Here is a 25,341-nt window from a genome sequence, read left to right as displayed (position 1 = left end):
CAACAGTACAATGTAATGATGACGACTTGACTATGAAAGCCATCATCTGCAGCATAATGAAAAGCACCGACATTGCAAATGCAGTTTCGAGCTCTTAACTGCTGTTACAGTAAAGATTTTCAGAATGTTATTTCTCAATCTTTACTGCACACTTGATAACTATGCACTTTGTACTACTGCCAGTGCATGCCAGGACTGTTGCGCTCACCTGGCAGAGGGCTTTAACCAAAGTGCAGGCCACAGTGCGTGCCTGGCGGCAAGACGGGTTGAAGAGAACCTGGCGCAGCCAGTTCGACTGGAGAGAGCGGGGTCGGCGTGGCTGGCTTTGAGTGGACTGCTGTGGTGGCTGGAGGAACATGAGCAGGCGCAGGGAGGAGCCACCTCGGCGAGCAAGCTGGCGCCAGCGCAAACCATATTTCTCCACCAGAAAGCGGGCCCGCACGTCCTCGCGCCGTTGCCGTTTGCCCCCACCAAGTGAAAGGGTGTCAGCAGGTCGTCCCAGGCATCGGCTTTTCCAGGAACTGTATGTCTGCAGTGGGTCTCCATCCAGCCAGCCCTTAAGGTCCACAGCAACACACATGCCTGCAGATGCGTGCATGGTCCCATGCCTACTTTAAACATTATATATCAGCATGATTAAACAGGTATCAGAAACCCTTCAGACACAGGAGTGGTTTGCAAGGATTGTGCTGGTCAGTCATGATAGCAAATGAGATGATAATGAAGATATTACTGTAAATGACAAAGAGCTGCTGCAAATAAAATGCTTTTTAAATCTAGCCCACTCATTTCTTGATAGTCTGAATGCAAATGATAGATTCCTCTCACTTTCATGTATAGCATAATGTTTAAGTTCACACTGTCCCCTTCAGAAGTGTAACTTTATAATCACATGACAATGATGCCTACAAACCACATTTGACAATGTGGGCTTTTTGTGTCATTTCTAGAAAATGCACTTTACGGCAAATTTTAAGTCATTTAAAATTCAGACCACTGGGAAGTTGGATGCCATGCTTTGTTTTCTGTCCCGTTTTTGTTTCATTTTTTTTCTTTTTCTTTTTCCACAAAAGTCAATAAAGCAATAATTATCCAAGAACAGGTCCTAAGTAGTTATAGTAGGAGATACAATGCTTAAGACCTATGCTCTGATTACATTTTGCTACAGTTCCTGCAAAATACCTGTTGCACTTGGGTACTTACAGAGCCCCCTACCAGGCCACTAACAAATTTCGGTTATATGCTGAAGTTGTTATGTGTCCTCTAGGGACCGTTCTGCTACAAAAATGTTTCAAATCAGTTCATTAATAGCCATGATAAAAATATTTCAGTGCCAAAACCCCATAATTTCAGGAGGCGAGCGCCCCTGCCAAGAGAGACTCTCTCCACTTGCCCTGTCTAGCCGCCGCAAGCGAAATTCCTTTCCTGTGTTCTCCCATACCGAAGCTCTAGGATCACATGACACATATGTCGCGGGCCCTGCCTTCACTTTCTTTTTCTCCTAGGTTTTTCGCGGTGCAGCGCACTTCTGCTGCCGGCATAATGTGCGAGCTGTTGTGAGTGTCGCGTTTTGTGCAGCGCATGATTTTGCATGCTGTGCGCGAGGACACCTGACTAGCAATATAAGTCAGAGCTACATGAATACTGAGGCAGACACAAGCGGATCATAGAGCATGATTGCGTGCTGGAACACGGTGTCTACGCACGCGACTGCACAACATGGGAACAAGCAGACGAAATGGAAGTATACATCTCTGTTGCTGCAGTGTAAAGTAAAACAAAAACATGCAGACATTCAGTTTGTGTTTTATTATTTCTCTAAACATTAATTCGTCTACTGAACCAACAGATTATACAAGTAACAGATGTTTCCTTGAATAATTCTCGAAGTCGTGTGTGTGTCACCATGTGCAGTGCCACAGCCCAAGCACATGCACGTTGGCGCACTAGCATGTATACCTCGCCCTCCGGCTTGGAGGTGGCGGCCCGCGAGGAAAAGGGCAAATGACATTCGGTTTGAAATTTCAGCTCTTTCCATGGCGCGTAGTGATGTAATACTTAGCAGACACGATCGTTAGCGTGCATTGTATGCACAGCACTTGTCAGCTCAAAATGGCCAGACCTGGTGAGGGGAAATTTAGGTGTACTTTTTAAGGAGAACGAGGGGTTCACCATCAAGCAAAAGTGCTGAATGGGACAACGTTCAGTAGCTGCAAATGTCATCACTGGGAGGATGACACTGCTTCAGTCTTGTAACGTGCAGAATATCACTGGACTGGGAAGTAGATGGGGCGTCAGGGGTGATCTCGTAGGTGATGGGAGCCACGGCACGAAGCACTCGGTATGGGCCTGTGTGACGAGGCAGCAGTTTTTCTGACACGCCGACCTGACGCGACGGAGACCATAGAAGCACCAAAGAACCAGGCGGGAAGTGCATGTCTCGGTGTCGCCGGTCGTACAAACACCTTTGACTCTGTTGAGATTTCAGAAGGCGGTCACGGGCAATTTCCCTTGCGTGGGCACAGCGAGCGATGGCGTCAAGTGCATATTCACTGGTCAGTGCTGCGTGAACAGGGAAGGTTGTGTCGAGGGGCAGTGCTGAAGGAAAAATGGGGAATAACCGGCTGCGTCGTGACGCGAGGAATTATAAGCAAATGTGACAAACGGTAGAGCGAGGTCCCAGTCAGCGTGGTCTGAAGAGACATATTTCGCGTGCATGTCTATGAGAGTGCGATTGAGACGCTCCGTGAGGCCATTTGTTTGCGGATGGTATGACGTAGATAGCTTGTGCCTCATGGTACAGGACTGCAGGATGTCCGCAATAACTTTCGATAGGAATGTCTAGCCATGGTCTGTGAGAAGTTGTCGCGGAGCTCCATGTAATAAAATCACGTCATGTAGAAGAAAATCAGCGACATCTGTGGCGTAGCTTGTAGGAAGCGCTCGGGTGATGGCGTAGCACGTGGCATAATCTGTGGCCACAGCGATCCACCTGTTCCCCGAGGTAGAAAGAGGAAAAGGACCAAGTAAGTCCAAACCAACCCGAAAGAATGGTTCCGCGGGAATGTCGAGTGGTTGAAGGTACCCAGCAGGAAGCGTCGATGGTGTCTTGCGTCGCTGGCATTTCTCACACACAGCTATGTATCTTCGAACAGAGCGAGCATGCCCTGGCCAAAAGAAGCGTCGGCGGATCCGGTCGTAGGTACGTGACACACCCAAGTGACCGGCAGTGGGGAGGTCGTGAAGTTCGTGGAGAACAACCGAGCGAAGTTGTTTAGGGATCACAAGGAGTAATGCAGGGTCGTCGGGGTGAACGTTGTGGTGGTAGAGTACACCATCTTTAAGTGTGAATAAGCGGAGGGAACTGTTGGCAAGTGACGATTCCAGGCGGTCAATGATGATACGCAAGGACGGGTCACGGCAGTGCATGTCGGCGACATGGAGCAGTGGAAAAACAGAACACAGGCATCGGTGTCAGTATCAGACGTAGAGGTTGTGACTTCGACTGGGTAGCGAGAGAGGCAATCTGCGTCCTGGTGTTGGCGTCCCAACTTGTAAGTCATTGTGTAGGGATATTATTGTAGTCAGAGGGCCCAACGACCGAGCCGGCCAGTAGGATCCTTGAGCGATGAAAGCTAACAGAGCGCACGATGGTCTGTGATTACGGATGCCATATAAATACGGGCGGAACTTTGAAACAACCCAGACGAGAACAAGACATTCGCGGTCGGTAATGGAATAGTTGCGCTCTGCAGTTGTCAGGAGCCGGCTAGCGTAGGCTATAACGCGGTCGTGTCCGTGTTGGCGTTGCGATACGATGGCGCCGAACCCATAACCACTGGCATCGGTTCGGACCTCTGTAGGTGCGGATGGGTCAAAGTGGGCCAAGACTGGTGGATTGGTGAGAATCGTGATAAGGCATGAAAATGCGGCAGCCTGAGGGGAACCCCATGTAAAAAGCACGTCTTTTTTTCAGAAGTTCTGAGAGTGGTCGAGCGATTGCTGCGAAATCTTTCACGAACCGTCCGAAATAAGAACAGAGCCCCACAAAACTCCGGACATCTTTGACAGACGGAGGTACAGGAAAAGCCGTTACTGCTCGAACCTTCTCCGGGACGGGTTGTACTCCGGAAGCATTGACAAGATGGCCTAGCACTGTAATCTGTCAGCGCCCGAAGTGGCACTTCGATGAGTTTAATTGGAGCCCAGCCTTGCGGAGGACATCAAGGATAACTGCGACGCGCTCAAGGTGCATCTCAAATGTAGGACAAAACACAAGGACGTCGTCGAAGTAACAAAGGCAAGTTGACCATTTGAAACCTTGAAGCAGAGAGTTGATCATCCGTTCAAACGTGCAGGGGGCATTACATAAACCGAACGGCATAACCTTGAATCGGTAGAGGCCATCTGGAGTGACGAAAGCGGTCTTTTTCTTGGTCTTGCTCATCAACGGAAATCTGCCAATAACCAGATCGAAGCTTGATGGCTGAAAAGTATTTGGCACTGTGAAGACAATCAAGAGCGTCGTCGATTCGTGGTAAAGGGTAAACGTCCTTTTTAGTAATTCAGTTTAGGTGGCGGTAATCAACGCAGAAATGCCACGTGCCATCTTTCTTTTTGACGAGCATGACCGGCGACGCCCATGGACTCGATGAGGGCTCGACAATGCCTCTGGCGAGCATCTTGTTTACTTTCTGCTGAATAACTTGCCGCTCTACCATGGACACGCGATACAGTCGGCGGTGAATGGGAACAGCATCACCAGTGTTTATCCAATGCTTAAAGGGACACTAAAGCGAAACTATAAATCAGTTTAGACTAATGAAGCATTGTTTGAGAACCCTGCAGGCAGTCATTTCAAAAAAATAGTTTGATTATTAGATGAGAAAATGAAGGTCCAAATATCAGTATTTGAATTTCGCGCCGAAACGCCAGCGCCGGTACATCAGTGTGACGTCAGGGATTCCAAAGTATGTTTTCGCATTTGGGCCGCGTTGGCTGAATAAAGGTTCCCGAAACTTGCCATGTTTAATATTTGGTTCCTTTAGAACACAATGTAGTCAATCTGTACTGCTATATATAATTAGTAGGCCCTAGAAGATGCCATCAAAATCCAAGATGTCACAGCTCCCAGGTGCGGGAACTTAAATAGGCGTCACCCCCCGTATTTCGTTCTTGCGCTTTTTCTGGCTTACCAAACGTCTTATCGTTGTAAGAGTGGTGTTTTTGGTGTTGTAGAACGGTAATTTACTGATGCAGAAGAAATCATTTTTCACTTTAGTGTCCCTTTACCAAGGGACGTCTGACCAAGTGGTCGACTGCAGTCAGTGTCAAATTTGTCGCGGTAGGAAAGCAAAAGGCAATAGAGGGTGGCTGCTTGGTCAGGGGCGAGGTCCGTAGCGACCATGGGACGTAATGGGCCGTCGAGGTTCGAGGCATCCTGCGGGTAATCAGGAGGATCTGGAGACGCGTCGGCTGCGAAAGCAGTGATGTGGTCGTCTGTCACTGGGACCGGAGCGTGGCCACCGCTATGCCTTCAGGTAACACTTTCTTCATCAAGCCAAAATTGATAACGGGGAGACACATCCGATTAGCAGCAAGGGTTACGACGGAGTGTAAAATCCTGCGTACGTGCCTGCTTGGGGTCAAGAGCAGGAGGCAGCACTGTGTGGCCTCACGAAGGTGCTCGCTGACACGGCCGAATTGCAGCTGCCCGATTTGAATAGGGAGTTTGTGATTCAAACAGGTGCAAGTGATTTAGGCTTAGGTGCAATTTTGCTTAAGGAGCACGGAGGCACTCTCCGACCGGTTGCGTTCGCAAGTCGTTCGTTGACGTCGGCAGAAAGGAACTACTCAGCGACAGAGGAGGAGTGCCTCGCGATAGTTCTCGCTCTGCGAAAGTTCGACTATTACGGCGATAGAATGGCATTCATGATTGAGGCTGATCCCATGGCTCTCACTTGGTTGAGGCACTTGAGCGAGCCGAGTGGCCGCCTGGGGCGTTGGGCACTGCTACTGCAGCTTTGCGACTTCACCGTGCGCTACTACAAAGGAAAAAGCAATGCTGCAGCTGACGCACTTTCGCGAGCACCAGTCTGAGGCGAGGAAGAAATCCAAGTTGTAGCCCGAGTAGGGGACGCGGAACAACCGTCGATCCCGAGCGAAAGCGTGAAGCACGCAGATGTTGTCGGTTTCGCAGGAGTTATCTTCAGCAGAGAGGAGCTGTTCGAGGCTCAGCAGAAGGACACCCTTTGTTGAAAAGTGCTCGACGAGCTCTGGGAGCAGGGTGACGCGGCCGCCGCACACGTGGAGGCAGCTGGTATTGCTGTCGGTGCTAAGTGCTCGGGAACAGTTGGTAATGCTGTGAGTGCGCTGGATTCTTATCTGCTGAATTTCGACGGTGTCCTGCTGAGGTATATTCCCACCGAGGACGACACAAGTGAGGTGTTTAAGGTGGTGATACCGCGCGCATTGCAAGGAGCACTGCTACTCTACTTTCACGACTCGTGCATCGCTGGGCACGCGAGCGGCCCCAAGACTTACGTTGTGTCGCCTTGCTACCTGGCCAGGCATGAAACGGGATGTGATGCGCTACGCCCGCTTGTGTCATGTGTGCCAGAGCGTGAAGCCCCGAGGCGGACGACCACCCGGCTTCATGCAGCCTATTGACAGCCAGACTCCCTGGCAAATCGCGGCGTGTGATGTCATGCGACCGTATCCCATCACACCGAGAGGAACAAATTCTTGCTGGTAGTCACAGATCATTTCAGTAAATGGGTCGAACTTTTCCCCTTACGAAAACTGACGGCACGAGTGATCATGGATAAGTTGATCGAGGTTTTCACCAGGTTTGGCTTCCCGGAGCAGTTGATAACGGACAATGCATCCTACTTCACTGCGAAGGTTTTCGTCGACTCGTGCGCTGCACAACTGGCATTAAGCACAAGAAAATGACAACTTACCATGCTCAGTCGAACCCCACTGCACGGGTCAATCGCAACATTAAGCATATGCTTGTCGCATTCTCTGAGACATAAGGACTGGGATGCCTACCTTCCAGAGATTGGGTTTGCATTGCGGTCGACAGTGAACCGCTCGACTAGGTATGCGCCTTCTTCTCTCAACCTGGGGAGAGAGCTGCCGAATCCGATGGATAGAGTTCTCGTGGATCGCAGCGGAATGTCGGTCCCGCCGGCAGCACGAGCTGAATATGCGACGCACCTACGTGCCAAGATGATGGAAGCTTTACACAAAGCACGCCGTAATCTCCGCACTGCTATGGCGCAACAGAAGGCGCAGTATGACCGCTCGCATCGGAATGTCCAATACAAAGTGGGCGATCTGGTGCTTTGACGCCAGCACGTTCTCAGCGATTCTAGCAAACAGTTAACTTGCAGCCTCGCTGGCGCCAAAGTGGACCGGGTCGTATCAAGTGCGAGAGAAGGTTTCCTAGCTTCTTTACCGGCTCGAGAACATAAAAGGGAAGCCGATCTACAGGCCGGTACACGTATGCGACCTGAAACGCTACGTGCCGCGTGATGAGCAGTGGGATGAGATCAGACCCTCCCTCAACCGCGGTTGGTGAGAGAGAGCAGCCAGAATCGAACGGCGAGCCCGCAGCCGCGCTACAACTTGCGTAGCAGGCGGAAGTGATCTGACTGCTGTATTTGCGTAGCCCGATGACTGCGAGGACCATTTGTAAGTCCGGGCCATGCTGGCACCTTGTTAGTTCCTGCCGGGAAGCGAACGCCTACCGACAGCAGAGTGTCTAGTATTGACGATGAGTCGTCGTTCCAGTCTTCAAGCAACCACACAGACCACGACGGGAATGTGGTGTGAACAGTTCAACGTGTTTGCATGCAGTGTGTGCATTGATTGACCAAAGAGTCGCGAGCGCCAGTGTGGTGATTATCCTGAGCTGGGAATCGATGAGGCGGACGACCATTCCCTTCGTAACGGGCGTTGACAGTGTTCCCGGATACGGCCAGTCATGCTGCTTATCACAATGTCGTTCCATGCAGTGGACTAATCCAATTTGCCGAAGCAGGAAACAAGAAACGGCCGTGCGAACTGCCTGCAGAACTCGCGGGTACAACTGATGCACTGGCGGCACTGACAGTGCTATGCTGGCCTTGCAGCCGCACGAACCACTACCCGGCGCCCAGCAAGCGACCTTCCAGCTTGCGCAGCCGACACCTGGGGCGCAGCACGGGGAGCCGCCTTCGAGCCGGGACTACGATCCGCCTCGCAAGCCTGAGCAGTGCCGCTGACTGGGCACCTTCGAGTTGGCATCAAGTATCTGCCAGCTGAGGGCTACAGCAATGCATGCCTGACGCTCAAAGCCGGCGTGTGCAACGCTGTCTTGATTGCGAACCTTGGCGGGAACGGGCGCCCGAACCCCTCAGGCGTACCTAGGTGCCAGCATCAACGTACAGGGGGCTTCTTAAGGGGAGGAGGATGTGGGGAGCACACGCATCCATCTTCCCCCGCGTCATCGCGGTTGCGTCGAGAGCTGGCACATACACGGGAGAGGTGCACTACACCCTCTCCCGCTTCTCCCTCACTCTTGCGATGCACGTGCTCCCTTTCTCCCTGACTTGCGGGAAGGCAGCTGACGGGCGAGGAGGATATTCCCCTCGCCAAAGTAAAAAGGTACAAAACAGCGCCACAGGGGGAGACCCTCTCTCTCTGACGTGAGACCCCTAACCTGCCGGACTGGAGTACCTGCCGCAACACGTGAGTGACCTCGTTTGCCTGACTATCCCGGGCAACGAGGCCAGCCTATTATTACTTATTACAGAGAGGACGCCCCTCTGCCAGTGTTCTTTATTGCTGGTAGCAATAAATGTTGTTACAGTTGACGCTGCTGGTTGCCTTATTCGTTCGAACCCGACATAGCCGCGATTCCTGCGTTACGGGTTAAGGAGTACCACGGAGCGACTGTGTGGGGCTAGATCCGAAGCTCACCTCCAGCCCTAGCCGCGCGCAGAGTGGAACCCCCACAACGGAAACTGATGATTGCGTTAGAAAATTTGTAGTGCCAAGTGGGAGTTGCAGTCTTTCATTTCAAGTTGCATTCACAGAGAGAGGAGAAAATTAGTTTTATCGTGCAACCCCTGGTCGGTATACCTTTTCTCACGGGTGTACTTCAATGTTACAAGTATAATATGTAATGAAGCTATAAATATGTTAGCCTTGTTATCCAGCCTCTAGATGCCCTCATAGCTTTTTTCCAGTAACAGCATAAATTGTGTATTTGTTCTTGCACCATTGGTGCAAAATTGTGTGAATGACGGGTACTCTAGCTGGAATGAGAAAATTTGTACAATTTGACAACTTGGGGTGGGGGGGGGCATGTTGCTATACAAAATTGAAGCCATGTAGTACACAAAGCATACACTGCTAGAAATCTCCTGCCTTGCACAACTTCTGAGCCTTCAAAATATAAGTCGCAACATGGATTGGTATTCTAGCTAACACTTATTGTGACAATATTTTTCCCCAATCCCATTAAGTATTAAATATTAGCAACAACATACTTAAGTTCTGGCAGTCACAATCAAAAACCTAGTTTTGTAAATGCCACCTGCTCTGCAGCCATGACTTCTCTCCACAGCCTATTTCAAACAATCATGTAGTGCAAGATGTAGTGTTTCTTGAATTTATATGTTTTGCATAGAAATCAACAATTGATTAATCCCGATTAAGTAATCAATCAAAGACTCACAATAAATAAATAAATGTATAGACATTTTCAGAGAATGTCTTGGATCCAGTCATTCAGAGTTAGAAGTTGTATGTATGAAGATGCCTTTATTTTTCAACGCTTCAGATAGGATCCGAGCTGTGTTGGGGGAATCGGTCCTGATGTAGGCTAAAAAAATGCAAATGGAGATTTGAAAAATGGAGAAACAAGGTTGGGCCTGAATCAGTGAATCTCGCTTTCGTAGCTGCCCCAATGCTAGTCATGATGGTCCAGATCATACTACATTTGAGGGCAAAACTTTGTAAGTTAATGCAGTGCAACAATTCTCACTCACCAGAGGGCCGTACAGTTGCCAGTTCCTCAATCGACTTGTCTTTGTTGCGTTTAGTGATGGGTGGGTCTGGTTTGATGATTGCTTGCAGTATCTTAAGACAAGGCAGTGTGATGCTCTCCATCACAATTGGACTCTGTGAACTGATGCCCATCAGAAACAACCGCATCACACACCTGCACGAACAAATAAATGCATTCACAGCGTCATGAAACAGAGCTTGTAAATCTACAGCTTTTGTTTTCTCACTCTGACCATATGAACTATTCAGAAAAACAGTGAAAACACAGTGCTGCATGCTTGTATAATGAATAATTGACAAGCTAATACTCCGGTTGCAAAAATATGTTATATGGGGCATTTATTTCTTGGATGAAGGAGAGCATGTGGCTGACAAAGTTCTACTAAAATGTATACATGCATGCGGAATCTGCAATTTCTTATGTTTCGAGAAGGAAAACTCCAGCAATCTGTGCACTTACTTTTAATGCTAAGCAACCACAGGACACTTCTTTGTGGAAATTATTAAAGCAGAGCAGATGCTCTAATAAATGATGGTATTTGTAAGATCTTGCCAGAGGAAGCCATACACAGTTTAATGCTTTTGACAACCCAATCAATACTTAAAGACACATATACACACACACGCATGAAAATGACACTGCGCAGCTTGTCTAAGGGCCTTTATCGGCAGACAGCCAAGTACCCCTGCAGCTAGCTGCAGATTCCAGTATTCCAGCACTGCTTTGTGGGTGTCATGTAATAAGTAGTAGGGGCTCTTTGTAGCCGTGGCTGTGCAGTGCCGTTTGCAGTCATAGTTGCGTAGTGTTGTTCATAGTTAGGGGTGCAGCCCTTGCGCGGGGCTGAACCTTTTGGTCAAAATTGTGCACACTCTGGAGCACTGGATGTACCATTGTATCAGAGGTCAACAAAAAGCTCTCGCCATCTAGTAGCAGCATGCGGAAGTATGCATTGGGCGAAAATTTGCAGATGCGAGTGCGCGGCACACAGGTGCAGCCCTTACGCGAGTCTATACGGCACATCTTGTTCAATGACAGGTGCAGGAGAGTAGACTGCAGAAGGAAATCAAAGCTAAAAAATGATGGACATGTGTTAGCGTTCACAATGGCACTTTTCGTTTTCACAAACACAAACACTTGCTCTACTGTGAGGGTTTACATGCTGTTCAAGCTGTTAACAATGGTAGGTGCTGCTCACACTTTAAGCATTCATCAAGCTTACTCTACCTGGTTTTTGTAACCACTTCAATAGTGCCATCACAACTTGTGAAAACAAGCAAAAGAATACAGAGAATGGCTTAAAATTTTTATACTCCCGACTGCCAGAAAGCCAGGACAGGGTATGTTAATGAGATATCCAAAAGAAACAAGGACTTTATGTGTGTACCTTAGCCGCTGCTCCCAGCATGAGTCCTCCTTCTGGAGTGACAGAGCCAACAAGGCCACCTCGTGACGGACTGCCGCTGGCAAGTCAGGGACACCAACTATGACTGGTGGCAGTGTTGACATTGCCTCATTGTTGTCTCCTTCTGTTGGGGTAGGTGGCGTGGTAGCAGCAGGCACTAGAGCTAGGCAGGGCTGCTGGGGTAAAGAGGCCGCCTGCCCACCACGCAGTAGAGCAAGTGAGATGCGCTCCATCAGCAGTCCATTAAGGTGGTCAGTGGCTTGGGGGTTGTCGCGCGTTAGCAGGCACACCAACTGGCCAACTTGTGACCAGCCCTGACGAAGGTTGTGCTCCACCAGCTCCCCTATCAAGCCCCGCTCACACAGAAGTTGCCTGTATACACACCAAAACAAAACAAAGGGCAAAGCTGATAGATGGCCTAGAAGGACAACAGAAAAGCTATGCATTTATCTATTGTACTAAACTGGCCATCTGAGGTGAAATAGCCAAGCTTCACTGCACATGAAAATCTGTACGGGTGATGTTGATTTCGATGTGCTAAGCATATGGGCCTCTGTTTTTTGCAAACACTGCTTGCCGCCCTTTAAAGGGAAGCTGAAGCAATTACACAATTGGACAAAGCATTGCTGTACAGAAGTGGCCACAGAGATTATGATTTTAATGTTTCTTCCCCCATATGGCAATAGATGTGTGATGTCAGGCAAAATAAATATTTCAGCTGCACCACCCGCTGCAATCATGACAGAATTGAACAGCAGAGACTGCAACCGACCAGACGTTTGTCATTGTGGGTGTGCAATAACCGGTGAAGTTCGTTGCACGTCTTTCTACGTGAGCTTCACCACCTTCATAGCCGTATGCCTGTGCTGGTAGTAACTTGTTTTCCCACTTCTGCTGATTTTATTGCGAATCAGTTATATGGACATTCCAGGCACATTTTCATCGTCAGCGCCATCGCAATGTTCAATATAAAGTCCAAATGTGATAACATCGCGGCTGCGCGTCATATGCTGTGGGTGCGAGTATCAGCTCAGAAGAATGGTGGCTCAATCTTGCATGTGCAAGGGAGAAAGATGGCAAGGAAGCATGCCGTCTTCCATTGTGCACATGACATAAGGGGGGGCGGGGGCTACTTTGGCGGTGGCTGGGTATGGCATAGCTGAATGCGGCCGCTTGGGCCCTATCATGAAAGCCACTTGCAGTCAGTACAGAGGCTAGGCGCGCCGAGGGCTCATGTCTTTGTGTGTGCTTTGTTCTTGCCACTTAATTTGTGCTGAAGCGAGAGTTAGCAGGAAGGGCAATTTGCTCGCTCGCTACTGCTGCCGCTCTTCCTCATGCCAGCATTTTTGACAGTGAGTGTCCGCGGTCATCTAGTGTTAATGATCTAGTGCTCATGTCTGCCTGTGCGTGCATGAAAAATGTTTGTTAATTTAGTTCGTAAATGAATGCTTACAAAGTTATAGAGTCAATAAAACTACTATCCTTCGTATAACTGTAAGAATTTGCTACCAAAACCGATGTTTCAGCTTTTGGGCAAAACGGCGCCATTTTTCTTTTTGTTCCCAGTGTATGCAGTAAGCTACAGAGACGCGCTGTAGAGTGTTGATTGCAATAGTTAATGTCTTTGTGTGCGGTGTATGGATGCATGAAAACCAGTGGTCGCAATGTCAAACACTCCACAGAGATAACAGCACCTTGCAACGTAGTATATTGTGGCAGTAAAAAAGTATTTCGAGCTTAACAGTGGCACCATACTCTGCTCAGACCACTTTCATGATATTGACTACAGTATATTTTGACTAGAATGTTAGCCTACCACTCTAATGTTATGGGCAGCCAGCCGGTCTATGCACTAGCTAGCCTCTGCCTTTCCCTCTGTCCTTCCTCTCTCTCGTGAGTCACATCGAAAGCTTATTTCACAAACACACAAGAAACTTATTTAATGATGTGTACATGCATGTGCACTCTACCAGTGTATGTGCACACTGGCTTTTTCTAGTTTCCTTTGTGGGCTGACTGCCTCATTGCCGAGTGTTAAATGCAGCAGTAAGCCAGAAATAGGATATCATATACAATTTCTTAAGGAAAACAAGGCTTCCTGCATCATATACAGTGGCTGAAGATTGAAATGAAAGACTCCACCCCAGAAAAATGCACTTTTTCACAAGTTAAGCAGGGCACCTTTGTTAATAGCTCTAGGCAATGTTTCAAAATTTGGTCAGTTAAATTCACCTTAGTGCACTGGGCACAGCTGCACCTATGTCTTGTAATTATTTTAAAGCTAACTAATCTGGTGCTGTTAACTTTGTCCGATCATATTCATACATGTGCTATTTTAGCTGTTTACTGCATAAAAGACATCTTTGTTTCATGAAGCCAAACTCTGTTAGAGCAGGGGTAAGAAAAAATTAAGGCACTGTTTTTCTATCAACTCTAGACAGAAACTTGTTTCTTGTTAGTATATTAAGATATATGCTTTATTTTTTGTGCGAAAATAGAAATGTTTACTCAAATTTGTTTGTTACCTCTGCTAACCAGTGCAGCGAGCTTTCATGTTTGTTGTTAGTTTGCTATATGCAATGAATTGCACTTATATTTCGTGCAAGTGAAATTTTGCATTTATTGTTATGGCACTATCACTCGTACTATGACACTTTCTTGGAGGCAGAGTTTATCTGATAAAAATCTTTTCCTCAACATCACCAAAAAACAAACTTTCTGGTGAGAAGAAACACTCTGACCAACTTAAATTCCAAGAGAATAATTTTTGCAAATGACTGGCCAATCCCAAACAATTAGTCCCCCAGTTCAGATACATATCTGAACCCGGTGGCCTACCCCCAGTAGTACCTGGACCTTTACATGGATAGATGGAGATTCTGCAAAGAAAGGGCGGACCTACAACATATGGTTTGGGCTTGTCCTCGGGCACCCACACAGTATAAAAAAGACTAGAGAGCAGTGGGAGACCGTGTTGCTCAGCTGTGCACCGGAAGACCAAATTAAGGCAATCCAGCAGGCCGAAAATGCCACCAGGGCCCAAGGGCTCGAGGCTGTCATCTAGGTAGAGAGGCCTAGGTCTCATAAATCTGCTGTACTAAAATAAAGCTTATTTCTCCTCCTCCTGCGAGAAATCTGCTACACAGTCAACTTCCTCTATTTTGACCCTGCTGAGATTAATGAAATAAATCAATGATCCGGTGGGTCGAATTAGACAAGGTGCAGAAGAAAGGCTGACATACCAATGCTTCATTTGGCAGTATTTACCTAATACTAACATGGCCCTGAATCAATGTGCACCGGCTTTCTACAAGCCGGTACGAGTAAAAATGACATAGAAATGACATCAAAGCTCCTAAACAAAATAGAAATCTAATGTACAGCCAACTTTTTAGCAAGAAAAATGGGCAGGAATCTAATATGTGTTGCAGAATGACAGCCAGTTTCCTAAAGTCAGCTTCGCCGCAGTACAGCCATGTTATGCGGTAAAGCATAGGAATGTCACAAACGTGGTTTTGGTTTTATATCTGACTGCACTGTACAGGCAATTTCCGGCTAAATTTTCTTGGGGAAAAAAATGCGCATAAGAATTGGGTAAATATCGTAATAGAAAATTGTAAGCTGCCATTACTGCTTGAAGATCTTCCTGGGGAAGGCTGAAAGTAGGCATTTTCGACAGGAGACGATGCATGTTCAACACATTCACTGTCCCCTAAACTCCTCTGAGACATGCGGCCCCAAAAGGTACTGCTATTTAGGTCACCACAGGGGTTAAATGCTTGCAGGCTGACTGATAAACTTCTAAACATATGTCTAAGGCCAATTTTAGGATCGAAATAATGAAAGTTTGGGCCCATAGAAATGCATGCATGGTAGCCGAGTGGGACCTTCAGTCCTGATCGAATCAACCAGTGTCAAATGTGCTCTAACAGTCCACTGTACCAAATTTCTTAAACATTTAGTGCTCCATGTACCTGTAGTACTTCTATCCATGTAGTTTAGTGTCTGCAGATTCTAAAATGGTGGCGGAGAATGATATCGCAAGTAGAGCTGTTTATTGAGCTTACACCAAAATGATGTTTTAACACATGCATTAGAAAATGACTCCCTCATTCATGCACACATAAGGAGTGTTCCTTCCTTAGGTATATCCCATTCTGAATTTAAGAGTTAGTCGACATCCACTTATGGTCATGTAGTAACCTAGTACCTAGTACCTGCTACGCACAGTGTCATGTAACTGGCATGCACTTTCTGTGGCTTGTCTGTATTTTACTGCATTTTCTTCCAGAATTATGGGTGTATGTTGCATATTGTTGGTTTATTGTGAGACAATGCGCTGCTGCTGCAGTGGCAGATAATGTCACATGGGTTCATTGCAACATTACTCGTGAACAGGAATCTTCATATGAATAGGACATTCAGGAAAAAGTACCGAATTTACTAGAAAATAGGTCGAACGCAATTATAGGTCAAACCCTATATATTAAACTTTCCTTGAAATAAAAAATTATAACTTGATTACAGGTCGACCCCTATCTCTTTAGAAAAACAAAAACTTTGAGCATCACACACCTTTAGTCACTGTAAGTTCAGCTATTAAATCTTGTTAGTTGATGCCACAGCCCGCAAGCTGCATTCTCGTCGGAATGGCCAAAAAACTTGTCAAATTTTTCACAAGCGTTTTCGGCTCCTCAAACAATGCCATCCTCAGTGTCGTCAAGTGCAGTAGATATGCAATATTTCCTAAACCCAATCTGGATAATTTCCTGGCTGGCTTTATAGTGGGCGTGACAGAGGAACTCCATTAGCTATGTACTAGTTTTGTTAGCTTTGTTCACGAATATATGTAAAGATTCTTCTGTCATGAATATAGCTCGATAGCTCAGTTTCAGTAACATTTTATGAATGAAAAGATTGACCTATATTCGAATAAATATGGTAATCACTATTTGAGGTAGTGACCCATCATCTAGACAGTTTCTTTGTGCAAGCCTGCAGCCTTACCACGAGCGAACATGGCAGAAAAGCTGTGCCTGTCTATATACACTTTCAAAAGCCGTACAAATAAATCCAACACTGAAATATTTCTATCTTGGCTATTAATGAGCCGATTTGAAAAATTTTTGTGCCCGAATGCTCTCTAGAGGACACATAACAACTTCCAGCATATAACCAAATTTGCTAGGGGCCTGGTGGGGGGCCCTTTAAAGAAGTTCAATTTTTTTACAAACCTGGATGCCTCTGAAGATGCACAGTATATGGCAACCTGCCATCAAGGATCAATGGAAAAACATGGGACAAAGCTTCCCTGCGGAAGTCCAAAATCTTAATAACTGATTGAACGAAAAAGTATGTGAGAATTTTTCAACTATACATATTGGAAAGTCAGGTGAGCAATGAAGTTTCGCTGTAGGTTCCCTTCAACAAGTGGCAACAAGGACAGCCTTATAGTTCTCTTCACAAAATCAGCTTCAGTTTTACCTGTATGGCACACTGGTAGCCAAAGCTCTAAGAAGGGTGATGCAGTGATCCACTGCAGCACTGGCACAACCATAACATCTCCCAGATGACTGCTTATTGCTCGCTGGTAAATTGAAGCTGCCTGGTGATGGCAATTCACTTCGCGCTGGCTGTACAGCAGTCGAAGTTGGAGTTGCTGCTTGTGCTTTTCTGCTGTCCTTCTGCTTGTGCTCATACTCAACCAATTCCTTTCGTGAAGCCAAGATCTGAAAGGAAAAAAAAAAAAAAAAATGGAGGAAGAAAAAAAAGATGGCTTGGCTGCAGTGCCTTTAAGCTTGAATAGATGCTGCTCCATCATATGAACAGCATAAAGCAGAGCAACTGAAGCATGAGATGCACGTACCTTAATCATGCACAGCTTTATCAACAACCAGTTTGCTTAAATTATAAGGTTTACTGTCGTAAAACTTCAGAGTGGGTAATGAAGAATGCGAATGTACACCCAATAAATGGTACATAAGCGTTTTTGCATTTTCCCTCCATCAGAATGCAACTGCTGTGAATCAAACAGGAAACCTCGTACTCAGCAGCACAACACCATAGCCACTAAGCCAGTGCAGCGGGTCAACACTCGGTGATATTGATACTGAACACTGTTACCGTTAATTTCAATTTTCGGTGGCTTCTGTTGCATTTAAAGAACTAGAGAAATTAAAAGCTGTCCAGACCTAATTAACAGCACACACAGTAAGTTCAGCTGGTTGGCCCATCTTGATATTTTTTTACAGCCTGTAACTGCACGTGCACACTCACATACACATGTGCACAATAACACAATGGAGATGGTACAGTGACCAACCCAAGAGATGTTAGTCCTAGGTTTGATCTCAACCATGATGAATTATAATTCAATTGGAGACTTAAAAAAAAAAATCCAACAAGTCAATTTGCACTATTTGAAATGTCAGCAAGAAAAATTGACCATCGACGCACCCACACTTGTTGGAAATGCGGACTGTCAAAGAGTTTGTTCTAACACATCCTGGGTTCAAATTTTGAGCAGAAGGTAATTCAACTTTAATTTACCTTCTGAACAATCTTGCTCAGCTCATCAAAAGAGGCTTTGCACTCGGAGCAGTACTTCTGAGCAAGTTGCTGTATGGACCGATTCACCATGCTGGATGTTGATCCTGATGCAGAACCAGTGCTGGCTGGTGCTGCTGAAGTCGTAGCTGAGCTGCCTGTGCCTGCTGCTGTGCCTGCTGCAGCAGCAGCCTCCTCTTCCAGAGCCCTGTCTACCAGGCCCTGCTCCTGAACCTGCAATTACCAAGCAATATGCCCAAGCACGCATTAGCACTATATTTAATAAGGGTGAACATGGAAACTGCAAATTAATGCAGCATCATTCATTTTAACAATGGATTGAGACAGTGCATTGGTAATGCCCAGTAAAAGGTTAGTCAAAATAATAACAGGAACATTAAAATGAAATTTGCAGGGAAAATGCTGTACATGTGAAAAGGAATATCAGATACATAACTTTGACTAACAGCTAAGGTATATTATTGAAGATTTACAAACGTAAGCTTTTATTTTGTTCAACAGACTGCTTCAAGTATCACATGTGTTGGAGGCTTAATCCATTAAATGACAATGGGCAGTCAGAATTTATGTAGTTTGATCTGACTTGGGAGACATTAGGCTTATTATTCTTTAGCGCTGTGCAGCCAGAGATTTTATACAAAACAGATAATACAACAAAAACCATGATAATCATTGTTTACCCACATAAAAGAAATGACCATTAAGGCTTTTTCAGGCGTGTAGGGCCAATCATTTCAATAAAGACATTTGTCAAATTATTCCATTACACCAATGACTGAAAATTTTGTTAGAATATATATGAGGCGCGTTCAAAAAGAAATCAAACATTTGAAATAGCGCGCCAACTGGCAGAGAGAGCACACGTGGTGGCAGGTTTAGACAACAGATTGCCATTTTCCACGTTTCGCTCTGACCGTTAGTTGGCAAGCTGCAGCAGCTGAAGTCATCGCACGCACAAGCTGTTCATCGGATTAGTACCGAAGTGACAATGAATGAGCTTGAAGAACAACATGTGTGTGGGAAATTCTGCTACAAATTTGGCAAAACTTTCACAGAGACATTTCAATTGCTTAGCCAAGCATACGGGGAGGATTGTATGAGTCGCATGCAGTGCTACGAGTGGCTTAAACGTTTTGAACATGGTAGAATGTCGGTTGGTGACGATCACAAGCCTGGACGACCTTCCACATCAACAGATGAGCATGTAAAGAGAGCTTGTGCCGTGATTCATAGAAATCGCCATTTAACTGTATGAGAAGTTGCCGACGAAGTGGGCAACTTCTCTCAGCGTAGGATCATGTAATCAAATTTTGAGTGACAAACTTGAGATGCTTCATGTCAGTGCAAAATTTGTGCTGCATTTGTTGACTGACAATCAGGAACAGACCCGTGTTGCCATCAGCCAGGAATTGCTTGCCACTGCCAGTGACAATAAAAGTTCCTTAAGAACATCATAACAGGCAATGAGACGTGGGTTTATGGCTATGATATTGAAATGAAGGTGCAGTCATCGCAGTAGCTGGACAAAGGGTCTCATTGTACAAAAAAAAAAAAAAAAAAAAAAGCATGAGTCTGTCAAAGACCAAGGTTGTGTTTTTTTACTGCAAAGGCATTGTCCATCAGGCACCACATAGTCAGATGGTAAACAAGGAAGCCTACCAGGGAATTTTAGCACATCTGAGGGCTGCTTTGCACAGTAAGAGGCATGAATTGTTGGAAAACCTGACTTTGATGTTGCATCATGACAACATGCCAGTCACGTGCTGCTCCTTCTCCACGGCTATCTAGCAAAACCTCACACTCCTGTTGTGCTCCATCCACTGCATTCTCGAGACCTTGCCCCAGAAGACTTTTTCCCGTTTCCCAAACTTAAAACCATGCTAAAAGGATGTCGTTTCCAAACCATAGAGGAGATTCAGGACAATGTGACAAGAGACCAGCTCGCTATTCTAGAAAAAGCATTCCAGGAGGCTTTACAAAAATGGAAGAAACGATGGGAACAGTGTATTTCCAGTAGAGGTGACTACTTTGAAAAGGACCGTACTTAAGATGTTGTACAGTAATCAATAAAGATGATATAACAAAAGTTCTCTTTCTTTATGAACGTACCTGGTATGAATTTGATCGTATTCGCAAACATTTTTCTATTTAGCCTTTCTACTTCTTCATCATCATCAGCTTATTTTATGTCCACTGCAGGACGAAGGCCTCTCCCTGGGATCTCCAATTACCCCTGTACTGCACCAACAGACTCCAACTAGCACACGCGAATTTCCTAATTTCATCACCCCACCTAGTCTTCTGCCGTCCTTGACTGCGTGTCCCTTCTCTTGGCACCAATTCTGTAACCCTAATGGTCCACCTAGCCTACGCATTACATGACCTACCCAGCTCCATTTTTTTCTCTTAATGCCAATTAAAATATAGGCTATACCCATTTTCTCTCTGATCCAAACCGCCATCTTTGTGTCTTTTAACATTATGCCTAGCATTCCTCGTTCCATCGCTCTTTGAGCAGTCCTCAACTTGTTCTCAAGCTTCTTTGTCAGTCTCCAAAGTCTCTGCCCCATATGTCAGCACCGGTAAAATGCACTGATTGTACACTTTCCCTTTCAATGAAGATGGTAAGCCTCCACTCAGGAGCTGACAATGTCTGCCATATGTGCTCCAACCCATTTTTATTCTTCTGTGAATTTCCTTCTCATGAACAGGGTTCCCTGTGAGTAATTGACCTAGGTAAACATACTCCTTCACAGACTCTAGAGGCTGACTGGCAATCCTGAACTCTTGTTCCTTTGCCCGGCAATTCATCATTATGTTTGTCTTCTGCATATTAATCTTCAACCCAACTCTTACACTCTCTCTGTTAAGGTCCTCAATCATTTGTTGTAGCTAATCCCCAGTGTTCCTGAACAAGACAACATCGTCTGCAAATCAAAGGTTGCTGAGATATTCTCGGTTGATCCTCACTCCTAAGCCTTCCCAGTTTAATAGCGTGAATACTTCTTCCAAGCACACAGTAAATAGCAGTGGAGAGATTGTGTCTCCTTGTCTGACCCATTTCTTATAGGTCCTTCCTACTTTTTGTTTGGAGAATTAAGGTAGCTGTGGAATCTTTGTAGATATTCTCCAAGATGTTTACGTAAGTATCGTGTACTCCCTGATTACGTAATGCCTCTGACTGCTGGCATCTCTACTGAATCAAACGCCTTTTCGTAATCTATGAAAGCCATATAGAGAAGCTTATTGTACACTGTGGATTTCTTGACTGCTTGATTGATGACATGGATGTGATCCATTGTAGGGTATCCCTTCCTGAAACCAGCCTGTTCCCTTGGTTGACTGAAGTTCAGTGTTGCTCTTATTAAGGCGGAAGCCTTTAATGGCTCATTGTCAAGGTCATCTGCCGTTAGCAGAAACTGTCACAGCTTTGTGGCCTCCTGATTGGTCTCCTCTGCGTCGTGATGTCACTGTCGCTAGGCACAGGTGTGCGCCTCCTGATCGGCTCGCGTGCGTGACATCGCTGTCGTTAAGTGCGGGTGTCGGGGTGGTTTGGCGCTGCGCGAGATGACTCATCACACTGGCACGCGTGGTGGCTGTGTGTTCGATGGTGCGCCCTGACGTCACTGTCGTCAGGGGCTTGAGGTGGCCTCCCGATTGGGCGCTGTGTGGCCTGACATCACTGTTGCAAGGCACGCGTGGCAACTGTCTACTTGGTTGTGGTGTGGCAGCGGCGGTGGTAGCAGTTTACTTCGCGGTATCATGTGGGAAGAATGCCTCGTCTCGCCAAATCAGTGTCTCCCAAAACGCGACGTGTGGCAGCCGCTGAACGCAAGCGGCGCTCAAGAGAGGCTGAGCGTCTACGTCACATCAGAGTCCTTCCATGTTTTTCTGGTCACGAAACTCCGCCGTCACGCTATGGGAGAGGTTCATATGCTGCCCAAAGGTGCCGTGACGCGGCGCCACTGTGCCACAGAGGGCATCGTTCGCACGTTCGCGTACCGAAACGCGTGCGCAGTGCGAGGCGAGCCGAGTGATCGCGTGCGTTCTGTGCTTGTGCTGCGCTATTTCTCGAGTGCTGGGCTGTTTAGTTGAAGTGGCGGGGTGGGACAACGATGCCGAACACGTGTTGCAAGTAACAGCTGAAGAAGTAGAATGGTGGTATCTCTATTAAAAAAAAAAATTGCTGTATGTGGCTACTTGTGTTCGTTTGAGAGTTATTTTGCCATGTGCTATGAGATGCTTATGCTTTACACTTTCTTGTTTATAGAAGCAATCGATTATGCATTCTGTATTTATTGCCATTCGTTTGCTGGTGTTTGTTTCCTACCCCCCAATGCATATCTCTCGCGTTTGATGTTATTTCTTTATGCTTATTATATCAGTGTCATGCTTTTAACAAACTTCTTGCATTGTGAATGGTGGACCATTCGTGACCGGACGCCTCTGTGCTGTCTGTATTTCGCTCCGCTTATTTTACATGATAAATAAATGATCGTGCTTGTATGTTGTTTTTGCACCAACACGTTCTATTTCTTTTCTTAATCGAAACATAAAGTTTTTAACATATTGTAAATAGTTGCGCATTAAGAACCAAAATACCTAGTCTCGTCGTTTGTGCGTCGAAACCACGAGCAGCGTGAATAAGTGCTGGGCTTACTAACGCTTCTAAACGACTGCTTGCTAAGGCAATTGCCTAATTACAATACAGCTAGTTTCAACTGCGCAGGTCATAACACTTCACGTTCGCCTTAATCCGTTGCTAAAAGCCGCACCGAAGACATTTAGTAGCGAAGTTTGTCTTGCATTAATCCTACCTAAATCTCATTCAGAAATGGCATCGCTTTACAGAGAAATCTTAAGCGCACGGAGCAGCTCAATTTCGTTTTCTTTGTCATTAAGTATTCTACGGCAGCAGCCCTTTGCAATAACAATTTGATTCTTTTGATCTCCTTATAAGACACTGCCCACAGTCAGAGTCCTTCTCTGCCACAGTTTAAAAGAAAGTTAACAGCTGTGCTCGGCGAACAATCTGGCGCTATGCGCAACGGAGAGTTGGCGCTTACTTACTGGTGACCGGGGGTGACAGCCCATATGTTAGCATCTGGTGATAAGTGGGACCACTGGTGCTTTATTGCGAATGCGCGGTGTTTAATTTCAGGCAAATATTAAAAAGCAGAACCCACTGAAGCGTTGAGGCGAACGGCGATGATGTAGAAATCTGGACTGAGACCACCCGGCCGTGACAGCGGACGCATTTCCCCGGGGGCGAAATGCAAAACACCAGTTTATTTAAATTTAGGTGCATTTTAAAGACATTTAGTAGCAAAGTTTGTTTTGCATTAATCCTACCTAAATGTCATACAGAAATGGCATCGCTTTGCAGACGTTTAGGTGCGTTTAAAGACATTTAGTAGCTAAGTTTCATTTGCATTAATCATACCTAAATCTCATTCAGACATTTATTTACGTTTATTTAAATTTAGGTGCATTTTAAAGGATCCCAGGTGGTCAAAATTAATCCTGAGTCCCCCACTACGGTGTGCCTCATAATCATATCGCGGTTCTGGCTCTTATTATCCCAGATTTAAAAAAATTTTTTTTGGTCTGAGACCGCCACAAGCTCCATGTTATGTGCGGCTTTTTTTTTTTTTTTCGTCCCGGGCGCTCATATCATGCAGAAGACGCGCTCAGGCTGTAATTTAAGCATATTCAATGTTAAAAATAGTTACGTGAAACTAAAGCGACGGTTGAGGAAGTTGAGAAAGCTAGAATACCGAGGCTGCCCCACACAACCACAGCGGTAGCGGCGTTCGCATGCCCTCTCATGCACGGTTGCGCCTCTAGCGGCGGGCGCTGGCTCTATATGAAACTGAGGCGGCAGTTTCGTGACCAGAAAAAAAATGGAAGGACTCTGGTCACATGCATCAGGGCGGCGAGGCGCGTCCGACACCACAGAGTCCAGGGACGCAACGGGCCATCGCAAGAGAGACAATGCGTTTGAAGCGACTCGCTGCATCTCCGGGCACCAAGGCAAACGAGGCTCGGAAGCGCCGTGACCGCCACCTCCCTTATGCTCAAGTTGGATACCCCGCCCAGCAAAGCCACTACCAACCATGGGAGTTGTCTAGACCTCGTCTTCGGCACTCGCAGTGACCATAAAGCAGCCATCCTGGATGTGGACCCACTAAAGCACAAGGAGTTCACCGGCCATGAGTTACAAGCTGACATCCTCCCAGATGACAGCTTTGAAATGATGGACTCGAAAGACATCGAAACGATAGACATAAGCGTAAACGACGTTGCAGGCATTTAATAAACAAACAAACATTCACATCACATAACAGTGTACAAGTTGTGTGCCTCCATGGTGTTTCCAATGGAACAAATCGCCATTGGCAATGGTGTCAGGCTTCCGCAGTTTCACACTTTAGTCTCGACAGTGTCTTCCGTTTTTTTCTATTGGAAATTATCTTGGCGAATATTTTGTATAATACTAGGAGTAATCTAATGGGCCTATAATTTTTCAATTCTTTATTTAATGTCTCCATTTTAGTGGATTAGTATGTTTGCATTCTTCCACTTCTCTGGGACCCTTGAAGTCTATAGACACTTCGTAGAGAGAGCCACCAGTTTTTGAAGCGTTATGTCTCCTCCATCTTTTATTAAATCGTTTGTTATTCCATTTTCTCCTGCCGCTTTTCCCTGTTTCATGTCTTGCAAGGCCCTTCTAACCTCATCGCTAGTTATGGGAGTCTCTGCAACCTGTTCATTACTGCTTCGAATGTAGGTATCGTGGCTCCTCTGGGTAGTGTACAAGTCAGTACAGAATTCTTGCATTGCTTTTACTATACCTTCGAGATTGCTGATGATATTACCCTGCTTATCTTTAAATGCATACATTTTGGTTTGTCCAATGCCAAGTTTCCTTCTCACTGATTTCATGCTACATCAATTTTTTACGGCTTCCTCAGTCTTTCTCACATTATAATTTCGAATATTCCTTATTTTCTCCTTGTTGATCAGTTTTTACAGTTCTGCAGATTCTATCTTATCTCTTGTGTTGGACACTTTCATTCTTTGTTGTTTCTTTATTAGGTCCTTTGTTACCTGGGAGAGCTTGCCTATTGGTTGCCTTGGTTGCCTTGCACTTCAATTGCTGCCTCTGAAGCTTGCCTAGTTACGGTTTCATGCATTACCTCTATGTCACCTTCACCTCTCTGTTCTAAGGCTGCATATTTGTTTGCAAGTACCAGCCTAAATTGGTCTGCTTTTACCCTTACTGCCTCTAGGTTGACCTGTTTCTTCCTGA

General features: G+C 46.1%; 1 protein-coding gene across 3 annotated transcripts in view; it reads right to left on the bottom strand.

Annotated features, from left to right (window-relative positions):
- poe (E3 ubiquitin-protein ligase-like protein poe) overlaps nucleotides 1-25,341 on the bottom strand; it is a 590,397-nt gene that overhangs the window by 118,147 nt on the left and 446,909 nt on the right. For all 3 annotated transcript variants that reach the window (XM_055063706.1, XM_055063707.1, XM_055063708.1), the window contains 5 exons: nucleotides 18,012-18,242; nucleotides 16,947-17,191; nucleotides 11,445-11,834; nucleotides 10,041-10,213; nucleotides 209-582 (listed from right to left, as the gene is read on the bottom strand). In XM_055063706.1, coding sequence (XP_054919681.1) covers nucleotides 209-582; nucleotides 10,041-10,213; nucleotides 11,445-11,834; nucleotides 16,947-17,191; nucleotides 18,012-18,242 — 1,413 coding nt within the window. The remainder of the gene's footprint in view (nucleotides 1-208; nucleotides 583-10,040; nucleotides 10,214-11,444; nucleotides 11,835-16,946; nucleotides 17,192-18,011; nucleotides 18,243-25,341) is intronic.

Source organism: Dermacentor andersoni, chromosome 1 (genome assembly GCF_023375885.2).
Source record: "Dermacentor andersoni chromosome 1, qqDerAnde1_hic_scaffold, whole genome shotgun sequence".
Taxonomy (NCBI): Eukaryota; Metazoa; Arthropoda; class Arachnida; order Ixodida; family Ixodidae; genus Dermacentor; species Dermacentor andersoni.
This window is presented reverse-complemented; position numbering and strand designations above follow the sequence as displayed.